At 44.8% G+C, this 13,833-nt stretch overlaps 2 protein-coding genes across 3 annotated transcripts in view; one reads left to right on the top strand and one right to left on the bottom strand.

Moving 5' to 3' along the window:
* The first annotated feature begins 4,430 nt into the window (after positions 1 to 4,430).
* TSSC4 (tumor suppressing subtransferable candidate 4) lies at positions 4,431 to 8,735 on the top strand. 2 transcript variants are annotated; one of them, XM_062494520.1, is made up of 3 exons: positions 4,431 to 4,466; positions 4,850 to 4,975; positions 6,911 to 8,735. In XM_062494520.1, the coding sequence occupies exon 3, from the start codon at positions 6,999 to 7,001 to the stop codon at positions 8,037 to 8,039; it is 1,041 nt and encodes a 346-aa protein (XP_062350504.1). In that variant the 5' UTR covers positions 4,431 to 4,466; positions 4,850 to 4,975; positions 6,911 to 6,998; the 3' UTR covers positions 8,040 to 8,735. The 2 variants fall into 2 exon arrangements, with proteins under 2 accessions (XP_062350504.1, XP_062350503.1); XM_062494519.1 differs by lacking the exon at positions 4,431 to 4,466 and adding an exon at positions 5,792 to 5,864 and having other exon boundaries at positions 4,657 to 4,975.
* A 2,168-nt stretch (positions 8,736 to 10,903) lies between these two features.
* Positions 10,904 to 13,833, bottom strand: part of TRPM5 (transient receptor potential cation channel subfamily M member 5) — a 34,872-nt gene continuing 31,942 nt past the window's right edge. The window contains exons 22-24 of the mRNA XM_062494672.1: positions 13,083 to 13,155; positions 12,156 to 12,246; positions 10,904 to 11,102 (exon numbers count right to left, since the gene is read on the bottom strand). Coding sequence (XP_062350656.1) covers positions 10,981 to 11,102; positions 12,156 to 12,246; positions 13,083 to 13,155 — 286 coding nt within the window. The 3' untranslated portion in view covers positions 10,904 to 10,980. The remainder of the gene's footprint in view (positions 11,103 to 12,155; positions 12,247 to 13,082; positions 13,156 to 13,833) is intronic.

The following is a 13,833-nucleotide window of genomic DNA, read 5'->3' as shown; positions in this document are numbered from 1 at the left end:
GCACCCTCCTCTGCCTGCCAGCTCCGCTTGCCGGGCTCAGGGATGAAGGATGTGTTAGTGGCTGTGCTCACATTTCTACTCCGAACCACTGTTTCCTTTGCTGGGCATGACAGCACGGCCCTTCCAGTTACGGCAGGAAAAAAAAAGTGACTATTTCAACAATCTCAATCGCTGTCGGGGCTGTGGTAGGGCTGGGAACTGTGGCTGCATCAGGGAGCTGGCAGCAGTGGAATTACAGCCCCGAGGAAGGAAACATCTGCCACCAATGGTTGCTGCAGGGGACAGGGAACCAATTACCTACCTGAGCAGCTCTGGACTAAGTGGTTGATGTAGGCTAGAACCCCAAGTCCCATAGGTACCACACTGTGCACCTGAACAAGATAGAGGCTGCATATTTTTCCTGACCATCCTCAGTTTCAGCCTGGGGAGCATCACATTGCCTTGCACAGGGATAACCTAAGCAATGGGATGCAGAAGTGCTGTTTGGTGTAACCCCTTCAGCTGACCTCTGGCGGTCTGATGCTTTCACTTCAGTGCTCAGGGACCTGGAGCAAACAGAAAACACCTCCCAGATGCTAAAACTGCTGCAAACTGAAACCCACGTTGTTTTCACACTTGCAGACACATAAGAGGGTATATAAACTTGGCAACTACTGTGGACTGCCTGGTGTTTCTCACTGGATTTAGATGACCCAGCTCAAGTGCCAGTGGTCGTAAGCAACACTTCTAATTACAGAATCACAGATAAGATTTAATCACACCTTTTACTTTTTTTAAAATTATTTTTTTTAGTATTTCTTGGCCCTTCTTTGCTAGGGCTTTCCCTCATGCCAGAACACAGCTTTGCTGAGTACTGAGAGGTGTTGGTGTTGGGCCAGGCGAGATGGCATGCACACAGCACCCTGCCTGCTGGCTGCAAGAAAACTGCTGAGATTTCCTCCAGCAAGGATTTATGCTGTTAATGCAAGGCTCAGTGTTGGTTGATGGAGCTCCCACAGGTCTTGGTGGAACAAGAGGTCTGGGGAGTTTTAGGCTTCCGTGGGTTTTTTTTTTTTATTAATGTTAACTTCAAGCCCCCTCAGCTGGTTCCAGTGACCTTTTTCAGCCTTTCATTATGCACTTTTTTTAGTATCAGGCACTTTGGGGCAGGGATAGAAAAAACAAAAAAGCAGCAAGATTGGGAGAAGAGTTTTCTTAGTGCAAATATCCTGTACTTAAATAAAAACGAACAGACACCCCCACTGTTTTTGTTTCTTTTCAAAAATTGGAGTAATTGCAGAGAGTATTAATTTTGCTCATAAAAGACTTCAGTTCCCTCCCACACATGCAATATCTCTAACAAAAAAAGGGGTTGTGGTGTCTCCCTGCAGGTCCTCTATAGGCTGGCAATAACATTGTTATTGTGAAGAATTGAGTTGATAAAGACCTTCATAGCCTGCCTGCATTAAAACTCACTCCATAGGAACTAATTTTATGTAGTTACCTTACAGGAAAATAGCACCAACATGGGTAAACAACACTGGAATAAATCTAATCTGCTTGCAGGACCAAATGAAAGTATGAAGTAAAACAGGTAAGCAAAGCTCAGTGTAGAAGAGAGGTGGTGTCAAGCACTGAATTCTGAAAACCCCACCCCACAAGAGATTTCAAGGCCATTTGCAGGATTTCATTCTGGCAAATGGGAGAGGACGACCCATTTATTTCCTTCAGTCTGTACCAGTCTGGCTTGGTGTGACTGCGTTCTCCCAGAAGAGAAGATTGCAGTGGTCATGACTCCACTTTTCCTTTTTGCCTGCAGGAAAATACTCATTTCCCACCCTACCTCCCCTCAAGAGCTCCAGCATCAGCTGTATGTGGCCCCATCTGAGTAACCTCCACACCCTTTCCAGATTCAGGAAATGTTGAAAAATGCATCTTATTGCTCCATCTGGCTTGCAGGATCTGTGTGGCTGCTGGGGAATGGCCTGCTGCTATTAGCCATGAGGAGGGGGACCAGTGGTACCCCAGGCTCCAAGGGGAGGAGCAGCAGCAGGATCCTGCCAGGTCGCAGTGGAAACCGTTACTGGACAGGGCCAAAGGACAGATTTATTTGCAGGAAAGGAGCATGAGGGGGCTGAGGCTGCTGTGCATTTTCACATGCCACCCCTACACACAGGACGTGCTGGCTTCCTGCAGACACATGGAGCCATCCCCGCAAATGAGCGGCTCCTCGGAGCCTGCACGATGGATATAGCTCTGCTCATTTGGATGGTGGCCTGTGCTGCAGCTCAGTTCCACCTTCCAGCCCCCTCTTCAAGCCGCCACAATTCAGGCCAGCAAGGGGAAAACACTTTACCATCTGTTGGTCTTCAGACTCTGACTCATTATTTTTATTTCAGCTGTCGCCAAGCAATAGCGAAAGTCCCAACACACCAGCATTTCCACTGCTGCAGGCTGCCTTGTCCTCAGCCACCAGAGAATGAGCAGCTCAGCACTGTGTGCAATACTAAATATCACAGATTCTATCACAGAATAGGCTGGGTTGGAAGGGATCGACAAGGATCATCAAGTCCAGCTCTTAAGTAAACGGCCTGTATGGTTATGAGACCCACAGTTGGGTTTTATTAGCACCATGCTCTAACCAGCTAAGCTAATTTCATGAATAAAAAAAACAGGGAGGAGGAAAAGGGTACGTTCAGGTTCCTTAGTCATCAATACATAGAGCATCCAGGCAAAAGGTGAGAACTTGTAGCCTCTGGAAATGGAGACATGGGGCTTGTCCCTGAAGGCACCCAGATCCACAGATGACAGAGACCCTGGAGGTGGTGTTGGCCTCTCCTGCCCCTTTAAGCCCCTGATCTAACAAAGAACCAATGTCCAAAACAAGACAGTGCCATTGTCTGCACCCGTCTGTTGTGCCCTGCCTGTTTCCCATCTTACAGAAATGGGACGTGCCACTTCTTACTCCACATCCTTTTTTCTGCCTGCTCCTTATTGAGCTCAGAGACTCCCTCCTGCTGTGTCCCCAACATCCCAGACCATGTTACACAGCAATGGCAGCCTTTACCCAGGTTTGCTCTTCCTTTCGTTCACCCATTTACTGCTCTCCTCCTTTCCATTCCTGCTCACCTACTACAAATTCATGTTTTCCTTTCGTCTCTCCATCTGGATACCCATTTGAATGCCTGTGACCATACTACCATATGCGTATACATTAGAAAAAAACAGGATCACCAAATGGGGAAACACCTCCAGTTCTAAAACTACAGCGTGACTCTAGCTACACAGAAGACATTTTGCAATAACCTCATCACTGCTGCCAAGTGTATTCCGAACACAGACCTCGTGTCATAAATTACTGCATTTAGCAACACTCCAGCAGGCAAAAGTGTGCATTTAAAAACCGAGGATGCATATGAGGTGGCTGCAGTTTATATTACGAGTGAGTCACGGTGAGGCCCGTCTTGAAGGGAGCTAGTGAAGCCTCTGCAGCCCCAGCATTGTGTGGCACCCCCCGTCCGGCACAGCAAACCCTTTTTCCTAAACATAGGGAAAACAAGCTGAATGCTGAAGCCTCTTGGGAAATGTATTTGTGCTGAAAATTCAAACTTTTTGCTGAAATAAGGGGAAAAACAAAATCGAGCCCCTTTGGCCAGCGGCAATAAAACATTTTCAGGCAGAGCTCTTCTTCTTGACCCACGCGCAAAAAACCCTGTTCTTCTGGGATGGAAAATGGAAACATTTTTATTATTATTTTAATTTGGATGAATAGTGGTTTTACGCCTCAAGTGACTTGGGGGTTTTCTGGTTTTGAGAATAAACTTGTAAGAAAAAAAAAAAAACAGTAAAAAAACTTCGGATGTGTTCGTGGAGGCCAAGCCCTGCTTTTCCGATGAGAACAAAAGCTGTGACATGGGGTTTTTTTCCCAGATTGCGACAGCGGAGGGCGGCGGCGGTGCCGTGCCTGCCCCTCACGGCGCCGGGCGGCTCCGCGGCTCTCGGGGGTGCACGGCCGAGCCCCGCACCCGGCCCGGCCCCGGGCACCGAGCCCCGGGCACCGAGCCCCGCACCCGGCCCGGCCCCGGGCACCGAGCCCCGCACCCGGCCCGGCCCCGGGCACCGAGCCCCGGGCACGGCCCCGTACGGGCTGCGAAATGTCGGCGCTGCGGTGTGCCCTGGGAGCTGTAGTCCCGCCGCTCAGCACCGCTTCGCCCCGCTCCCCGGCTCGCAAAATGTCCCCCGCCGAGGGAAGGCGGCCGCCTACAACTCCCAGGAGTCCCGAAAGGGGCGGACGGGAGGTGCCGGCCCCTTCCGCGCCGCTCTCGCCGCCGGGAGTTGTGGTCCTGCCGCCGCTGTGGCCGCTCCGTGGAGCCTGGCAGGGACTCGGTGTCCCGGCGCGCCGCGGGCCGTGGGCGGAGGGGCAGAGGTGGGACAGGCGGCAAGGCCGGCAGCTGGTGTGGAAGGTGTTGGGGCTGTGCGGTGTCGGGGTACGGGGGCTCCCCGTTTAATTTCATTTTCTCCCCCTCCCGTCCCCGGCGGTTCGCGCTGCGTGCCCGGGCGGGTGGCGGTGCCCGGGGTGCGGGGCCAGCGAGGGCCGCGTGTGGGGCGGGCGGCTCTCAGCATCCAGCGGCATCCCGGGCCGCCAAGGGCGCTGGGGCCGGGCCGACGGGCAGCACGGCAGGGGCTGCACCCTGAGCTTGCCCTCCGCGGGGCCGATGTTCTTTTCCCTGCTCCTCTTCCCTGTTCTTTGGGGCGGGGGCCTGTGGATCGCTGTCCCGAGGGAGTGTGCGCGCTTCGGCGCGGTGCTCTCAGCGCCGTGGAGCAGGCCTGTGGCCGTGGTGTGCGGTGACTGAGGTCTCCGTCCTCGCAGGAGGAAGCGGCAAGACGCGCAGAGTCTGAGCAACAGCAGGATGGAGGAGCCCACTGGGAACCTTCCCATCCGGAGAGGCGTCATCCTTTACGAGTCGTGCTGTGATCACGTCCCCGTAACAAACCTGTGAGTGAGTCCGGTGTGCTGTAAAGGCCAGCATGTTCGGCCACTTTGTAAGGCTAAAACATTTCCTTAGGAGCAGAATTTCTCCTTTCTGTGTAAGTGCCCTCAGACAGGAGATGCCCATGATGAACACTTTTACTGCCATCTGAAAACAGCTATTTCATTTAACAATTTAACTTTTCTGAGTTGTAGTCATTACTTTTCATATGCTCCAAAACTGAGCAGGAGACTGTTATCATTTTAAGATTATTTCCTGCTGGGGGTTACATGGAGGGCAGTATTTTCAAAAGCAGCTGTCAGATCCTTTCTGTCAAAGACAGCCAGACTTGACATGGAACATAGCACTCCTCAGAAGGTTGTTTGTGTTTTATGCTTCATGAAAATCTGACCCTAACTTTGAACATGACCTTTCTTTGAAAACAGAAGTGTGTGTCACCCATGGTCTTAATACTTAGCAGCACTTAATATTAGCAATGCCTAACTGTTACTTTTGTATATTTTAGCTGCGTTTAATACTGTGTATTTTGTACTGGCTTTCTGCACGTGCAAATTACAGCTTGAATTTTTTTGAAACCTCTCTTCCGTTCTACTGGATAAAGTTGGCAGTGTGAATGTGGAGACTGGGTAAATATAGTGGTGCCTGCCTTATTAGGCTGTGTGCTGTTCTGCCAAAAATTCATTAATATCTGCAGACTTTTATACCGCCATGAGTTTGTGTCAGATTTAGAACCCAGTTCTGCAGCTTTGGATGATTCAGGGGGACAGAATTATTTTTAAAACTACATTTCCAGTATCGTGATGGAAATGTTTGTTTTCTAGGGTGGAAGTGCTGAGATCTTTGGTGGCTTTAACTGACCCTCAGGAGGGGAAGCTGACTCAGTCTCAAGAGAAAGTGAGTGACTAACAGACTTTCCATGTCTGTTTACTGCATCGTTTCAGAAGAGCCTATAATTAGGTAGTCAAGCTTATTCTAATAATATATTAGAACTGTTTCCATAACTCACATGAGCTGAACCAAAATGTGTGTGTGCACCAGCTCTGTTCCCAGTCGCTCAGCAAGTGGTAGCTTGATCAAACCACCTGAATTCAACAGGGTTCCCTTCAAGCAGGTGGCACTGTCAGGTATTCCAGCTGCTCCTGAAAGTCAGGCTTCAAATCACACTGTCATTTACTGACTGGAGGGACAGCTCTTGCAGGCCTATGGTTGCAACTTCTCCTTGTGTCCATGTGCGAGCATGGCATGTGTGATTAGTTTTCTTAATCCAATGGGATTGATTTCTTGAGCTGGATTGTTTTCCTACTCCTGGAATCTAGGAATGACTTGAGAGCATAAAGCCAAAGGAAGGAGTGGAGCTTGTACTTTATGCCATGTTAAAGCAAACTTGGAACAGTGGCCCTGGTATTTCTGTGGGTTTTCTGTCACTGGTGGGGATCAGTGATAGTGTCCTTTGTAACAGGCAGAACACGATGGCTGTTGGGACAGCAGGTACAGTGCTATTGCAATACTGGCCAAATCAAAGTGTGAGAAATTGGATGTGTTTTTGTGGATTTTTACAGTGTGAATAAACACAGGGCATAATATGCAGAGGTCGTTGCTGTCTCTTGGAAGATGTATAAGACAGCTTTGAGGGATTCAGATAAACTCAAGAGCTTTATGTTCATCTTTTAGTAATTGGACCTGATGTAACCTGCAATGAAATTTGGTAGTATTACTTTCAATTACTTCATATTCTTGTATTCAGTCTTGTGTAAATCTTTAATTTTAATGTGCATTCATTCCTTAAATAATGTTTTCATTTGAAGCAAAATTGCTTGGGAATCCCTGAAGCACAGCTAACTGTTATATTGCAGTTATAATTACTTTGCATGGCACAGAATGATGGTCTCATTCTTTGTTCTCATTTCACAGTTAAGTTTTTATGCTCCTTTGTATTCTAGGCACTAAACTCGTTGGACATTTGGAAAACTGTATTTAGAGTTGTTCTTGGGCCTACATCAAAGACCTTGGTGGAGTGACAGCTCGAAGATGGGAGACCAGGAGGCAGGTGAACCTTTTCTGGGGATAGTGGCTGATGGTACCAGAGACTATGAAGGAGTTCTGCCCTCAGACACGGTGTCACTCAGCGATTCTGACTCTGATGACTTGGGGCTGGTGGGTGAAGCAGAAGTTGATACAATATCTCCTGAGGAGCCCTCTGTAGATGAAGGGGATTTCAGATCAGGAGAGACACCGGACTCTTCAAACAGCAGTCACAGATCTCCTGTCCAGCCATTCCACCTGAAGGGCATGAGTTCTACATTCTCTCTCCGTAGCCAGAGCATTTTTGATTGCCTGGAAGAGGCAGCCAAGCTGTCTGTGCCCTCAATACCTGAAGATAATGTTGTTGATGGGAAGTTTAAGCGTCCATTGCCTCTGACCACAGTTTCAGGTAGCATGGTCCCAGAAAGCATGGAAAGGCAAGCCAGACCAGTGCAGGCTCCCAAAACCTCTCCTGCAGTGCCTGACTATGTGGCACACCCAGAGCGCTGGACCAAATACAGCCTAGAGGGAGTTTCTGAGTCCAGTGACAAGACTAACAGGGCAGTGGCCATGGAATTTCTAGGTGGCTTGAAGAAAAGAGGGGAGCAACAGAGCTCAGCTACCCAAGATAACTACACCCCGTCCTTCAACCAGGACCCTTCCAGTTGTGGAGCTGGGAGGATAGTCTTCACCAAACCAACTAAAAGAGGTGTTGATGGACTGGAAAAGAAAACATCAACAGGGGAGGATGATAAGAAACAGATGAAGACAGATCTGAAAGGAAAGTCTCTTAGGAAGACTGATGACTTGAGGGAAGAAGATAAGGTTGAGCTGGGGCACTTAGACAGTGACAGTGGAAAGGCAGCAGAGGAGGAGGCATGCATGATGGAGGGGGACCAGAACACAGAATATAAACCTGATGCAAGGCTTAGTGGTGCAGGTGAAGAGCCATTGCTGGGGACAGTTGGATTCCACTGCAGTAAGAAGAAGAGCAGGAAAAATTTCCGATCTAAAGTAGATGATGAAGGGGAGGAGGAAGAGTCCTGAAGGATGAAGCACGTTTGAGACACCCCAGGACAGATCTTGTTCATTTTTTAAATCATTTTTTTTTCTGGTCTGAAAACCACATGATAGCTTTTTGTCCAACAGTTTGCATCATAGCCACCAATTGCTTTTTATATTGTTAGAAATTAAGCTACCTAAAATAAACTCCAGACTTTTTGTTTATGAGAAGTTCATGGGCACAGGATAGTTGCATCCTGGCAGGAGAGACTAAAGAGTGCTTTGTTTGCTTGAACAGCTCCCTGGGTCTTGCTCTGGAGCTGAAGCATCCAAAGAAACAGAAGTGTTAGCTAAAAGGCTGCAGGGCTTGTAGTAACTCCCAGTTTTTGGAATTGTTCCCAAATTCTGTGGAATCTTGGAGAAAAGGTGATGAGCTCATTATGTAGAGATTTTTAAACAATGAAAATAAAACCTAGTCTTCCACTGGATGCGATTTCTCCTGGCGCTGCCCCAGGAAGGAAAGCCCTGTAACTTTTGTTGTTTAAAAACATCCTGTTATTGCCTTTGAGGGTGAAAGCACAACAGTTATATGTGATGGTCTGCACCTCTATATGTCCTTTCCAGGAGGTGCTGCTTCCATATTGATTCTGTATGTCAGTTGGGGTACGAATGAGATATTTATACCAGAACTGGAGACCTTTTTGTTCTGTGTGATACATTAAACTTTTGGTTGTAACTTGATTTTGTCTCTGAATCATCCTGAGTAATGCAGCTGTAGGAATTCTACCAAACATTTTATTTGATTTCAAAACCGTCTTGAAAATCTTCTAAAGTGTTACTCTAACTTTGCCATCTTGTTAACTTCTGCCTCAAGTCTTATAGATTCTAAACCTCGCATTTTTAACATTTTCAATCATTTTACAATGTATAATCCCTTCATAGGATGAGTCATCTCATACAATGAATCACATTGTAAGGAATGTCAGATATAGTTTTTTTTTTCCAGAGTATTAGTAAATTTAATAAATAAGGTTGAAAGATTAAATTCTTTGAAAGGTTACATGATTTGAAACTCAAATTAGTTCAGGTCAGTTTGAGCTGACATTTTTTTTGTCAGTATTCTAAATGAACCAAACCCAAGGGTAGTATTTGTAACAGTGCAGTGAAAGATTCATTCTTAAGAGTCTGTGATATTTCATGGTAGATTGTGCTTGCTCAAACTCTGAAGAGTGTTTGAGGGCATGACTTCCTCTGGGGGGAAGGTCCATCTTAACAATAATTAACTGGGAGGCCCAAATCACTCGGGCTCTGTATTTGAACAGATGCATCATTTGGCAAAGAAGCAGAAAACAGTATAAAAGTTGTGGTCCATTTTCCTAAACCCACCTTTTAGTTTTCAGAGCAGAATATATTTTCTCATGAGTGTGCAGTTGGATGCAGATTACTTAGTGGGTCATGGTAAATACATTGGTTGTTCCAGTGCATGGGAGTGGACACATACAGCAAATCCAAACTGATAGATTTTGGGTTCCAGTGGATAATTAGTGTGCTGATCATGGTGAATATAGTAGCCATTTCAAAGTGGAAGCTGCTGCCAAGAGCAGGGAATGTTGGTTGTGAGATATCTGTTATTTCTTAGCAAAAAAAATGCACCTCAGTAGTACAAACTTACTGGGTTTATGAGTTCTGCTTGCCCAGGGTGAGGAACAGGTAGGACTATCAAAATTCCGTCGCTGCTAATGGAGTCACGGGCCTGGGGCACAGCTGAATACACTGGACAAATGCCTGTTTCATGAAGCCATCATAACAAGATTAATATCTGCTAATAAAAGGCTCATTTTTGTCAGAGCTGAGATTTATTTTTTTTCCCACCTCTAGTAACAGAAAGCTTTTGTGCAATCTACAATTACATTGCATAGAGACAATATTATATGTGTGAGAAAAATGCAGTTGAAGCATATCAGTGTCAGACACAGTCCAATACTTCCCCCTTCTGATACTGTTTATATTATTCCAAAGAAATTTCCCCTTAGAGGATGGTATTGATATTTTAGTGGTATATCTTGAAAAATTCTAATATAGCTAGCAAGCTTTTTTGTGCTAAAAACATACAAGCTAGTTTAAGTAATGGAAAAAGCCACAACCAGCCTAAATTCCTAGACTGCAGGATAATTCTTGGTACACATTCTTGTTTTAAAGTCTCTTAAGAGATTTCTTTTTTTCCCCTGACCCTTCAGAAAGAAAAGTAAAATGAAATCAGATGCTTAGATGTAGAGGAGGTATTCCATGTGGTGTGTTATGCAGAGGCAAAGGCTCCTTTCCAGCAGGAGAGTGGCAGCAGCTGTGATGGGGCACGGGAACAACAAAAACCAGGTGATTCCAGTCTCTGAAGTCGAGTGAGGAGCCCTTAAGAAGGAATACCAGCGTAGGAATACTCAAAGGAGCTAGCATGGGAAGAGAAGCTGGTGAGTGCAATTGTTTGGGGGTTGCAGGAACTCCAGGAACTGTACGGATTGTAATGTTTCAGTGTTCAGGCCCTTTCCTTGGAAACTATTTCTTGTTTTCCTTTCTAAGCAGCTCAGGAGTACAAGCTTGATTTCTTGGCCAAGGAAGGAGCTTGTTTTTTAAGTGTGTAAATGATTTGCTTTCCAAAGGGAGACTCCCTTGAACAGAGAAGTGTGGAATTTGGCAGTGATGATGGTGGATTAAGGGTGTGGTATCTGGAGAACAAATGGTATTTAGAAAATAAGGTGGTAGAGTCACCCTGGGAGAGAAAGCTTTAGTGCTGTTTGTGCAATGGTTTTGGAGAAAGGACCAAGCGCTATGGGAGCAGCAGGAAAGAAAGCCCCAGAAATGGAAGGAGGATGACCAAGAAATTCTCAGTAATGTCAAGCACTGATTGTTCTTAGCCTAGAGAGCTTGCTGCCCTTAGGCCTTCAAGAGATCAGGATTTTACTTCTACGGTAGTTCAGTAGGACAAAAGGTTTTAATGTGAAGAACCAGAATAAAAATTATCAATGTATTCAATGTCGGTCTCAAACTGATCTGTACGCTCTTCTCCTTCACTTTTTTGCAGCCAAGGCACTTCTGTGTTGGCACTCTTCACACCTAATAGGATTGGAAAAGTCATGTGCTTGTTTAAAAGCCTTAGGACAAGGGGCACATAGTAGTAATTGCTTAAGAAACTTCAAAATGTTGAAAAAAAGGCACTGTAGATTGTATTACTTGGCATTTGCTCAGCAAATGATAAATACAGGCTTATTTTTCAGCTTTTTAGATTTCTAATTTTTATACAGTTACAGTATTAAAATGTCTTGGACACCTGCTACAGGATGGAGTTTTTTTATTGGAATAATGATAATGAAGCAACTCACATAAGTGTTCTATAAACTTCTGACAGAATTAAGTAAAGCTTGAGGTTAGCTCAAATCTGAGTGACCTGAGGTCCTGTCATGTCTCATTCGAGTTTCCCAGCTACTTTTTGCTGTGTAGTGTATATATGTATATGGTTGGTTTAGGGGTTTTGGAAGCTATTTTGTGTAATAGATAGCAATAGGTAAATATTGAAGTAGGTCATTAAGAAGGATATCCAAGATCTTCATTGTGTTGGATATCCTGCAGTGGCTGAGAAATAGTTTGTTCATGTCTCTGATGATTAAGACTACATGTATTGGAGCCCTGGGACACAGGACATGATTCTTAACTGACAGAAAGGTGCAGCTCTAAAGGCAAAATAATTCTGTTAATTAAAAAAAACAAACTAGGATACTTGCTCAGTTTTTATTTTTAATTATTGTAGTTATGCATTTTAAATACTTTTGTAATACTTCAGTAGGATTATGTCATGGACTCAAGAAACCCCCAAGGCAATCCCCTGTTGCAAATAGATACTGTTTATGTGCTCAAACAGGGAGAGATTGTTGTAACTCACACAAAGTGACAGCCCTTGCCCCAAAGCTTTTAAATGTATTTTACAAAAGGTGATGTTTTTTTCATTCTGAAGTTAGAATATTCTGTTCCCTGTTTTTTTTTTTTCTACACTACTTCTAAGAATCTCCTAATGGGGTTATTTTCCAATATTGTTTTTTCTGCCTTGCATTTTTTTAACTACACTGTTCAGCTGTATTAATTAGCTTTTCCATGATTGTTTTCAGTACTTACATGTGTAGCTGGGAGCTGGTTGAGTGCACAAGAAGTTGGTTTTGCTTAAAACCTCTGCCATGGAGGAGATAACAGCTGTACAGTAGCAAATCTACAAAATAGGTAGTGATTCAATACGTGCTCTTTTTTTGTGAGTATATTGCATTATCCCAAGCTGCCACAAGCATACTGAGGCATTCTCTGTGTGTTTCTGTTGGACCTGTATAGCTTGACTTTTTTTCAGGAAGCCATAAAAGGGATAAGAAGGGAACAGGAAACTCTAGGAGAAGTATTAAGATAAAGAACTTTCAGCAAGGCTAAAATTATACAGGAGAGTTGTAGAGATAAAGAAAACAATAAGAGTTGTGCTACATAGCAGGTGGTTTAACATTTTCAGACTGTGTAAAAAATGTTGTTTTGTTTATATTGCAAGGGTTTGGCATTAAAAGTGCAAGACAGAATTTCCTGCTATTATTTGGATTTCATAATTTTATGCTGGACACTTCCCTTTTGAGATGTTGGTACCTGGTGTCTTAAGAAAATTAGCAAAGCCAATGTTCAAGATTAGGTCAGATCAGACAGAATGCATGTATTTTCCAAGCTGACATTTAAAACAAAATAAAAGGTTAGGAGAAGGACAAGAATGGAGGGGGGTGGGGGGCGGAAGATGAAATGTTCCATTCCAGGAGCATCCTTAACAAAGAACATAAAAACTCTCAAACTACCAAAGAGCAAGAAATGTTGTATTCCCTTTTCTCCTTTCTACAGGTGTTTAGAAATTTTTCTTCACATGTGTATCACCAGAAAGCAGTATGGAAAGTGAAACCATACTACAGATCAGGTTTTCTGTCCCTTTATCCCTAAGTAGGATCTGCCAGACCATGATTAAATTAGAGAAAGATGGTGAAATCCTAAAGCTGATATAAGTGCCTAGAAAGTACTACTTACCTGGTCTTCCAGAACTTTAAATCGTTTTTCTTGTTCTTTCAAGCCTTGAAAATATTTAGACAAATTATCCACCCTATGGAAACAAAGCAAACACCTTGAGCAAAACGGACAGCCCTCAGAAGAAATCATAGAACACAAACCATGTGTAACTTTACTACAGCCATGGCCCTTACTGTAGTTCTGTGCTGCTCAGACATCTCACAGCTCCCTAACAGTTTTGTCCTTTTGAGGTGTTCTCAGAAGTATTTTTTGGGCAGAGGAGCATCTCCGAAACACTCTTATGCTCCTCTTGCTCAGGGACTTACAAATGACAGATCAGGGCAGCTATTCAGCTTCTGGTGAGGGCTACTCAGCCTCAATTGCTGTGGAAATCAAGGGCAGCAGAAAGGAGCAGCTCCATCTCTTCAGCCTTTTGTCTTCCACCTGTACCCAGTTGCAACTGATCCTGGTGTGAGAACTGAGGCCACAATACAGATAAGCCACTTAAAATTTCTGCAAGCTTTCATTTCTGGAAACTGACTTGATAGTCAAATCCCTTTTTTCACACAGTCCAAAGGGATTGCTTAAGGAACTTCTAGGTAGTGCTTCCAAATCACTGAATTATCCCCTTGCTTTTTTCATCCTTCAGCTGTTCTCCCATCAGTTCCTTATTCTTAGCATCTGATTCCTCATGAACTTGGCAAAAACCTCTCTGGTTTCTCCTAGCTACTCTTTCAAAGTTTGCCTCTCACAGGCTGTGTTCCAATCCCAT

This window comes from Cinclus cinclus, chromosome 6 (genome assembly GCF_963662255.1).
Source record: "Cinclus cinclus chromosome 6, bCinCin1.1, whole genome shotgun sequence".
Taxonomy (NCBI): domain Eukaryota; kingdom Metazoa; phylum Chordata; class Aves; order Passeriformes; family Cinclidae; genus Cinclus; species Cinclus cinclus.
Note: the sequence above shows the minus strand (reverse complement) of the source record. Positions and strands in the feature narration are given on the sequence as shown.

Excerpts from the sequence above, each read along its gene's own strand:
- TSSC4 (XM_062494520.1), top strand. The coding sequence starts at position 6,999 with ATGGGAGACCAGGAGGCAGGTGAACCTTTTCTGGGGATAGTGGCTGAT.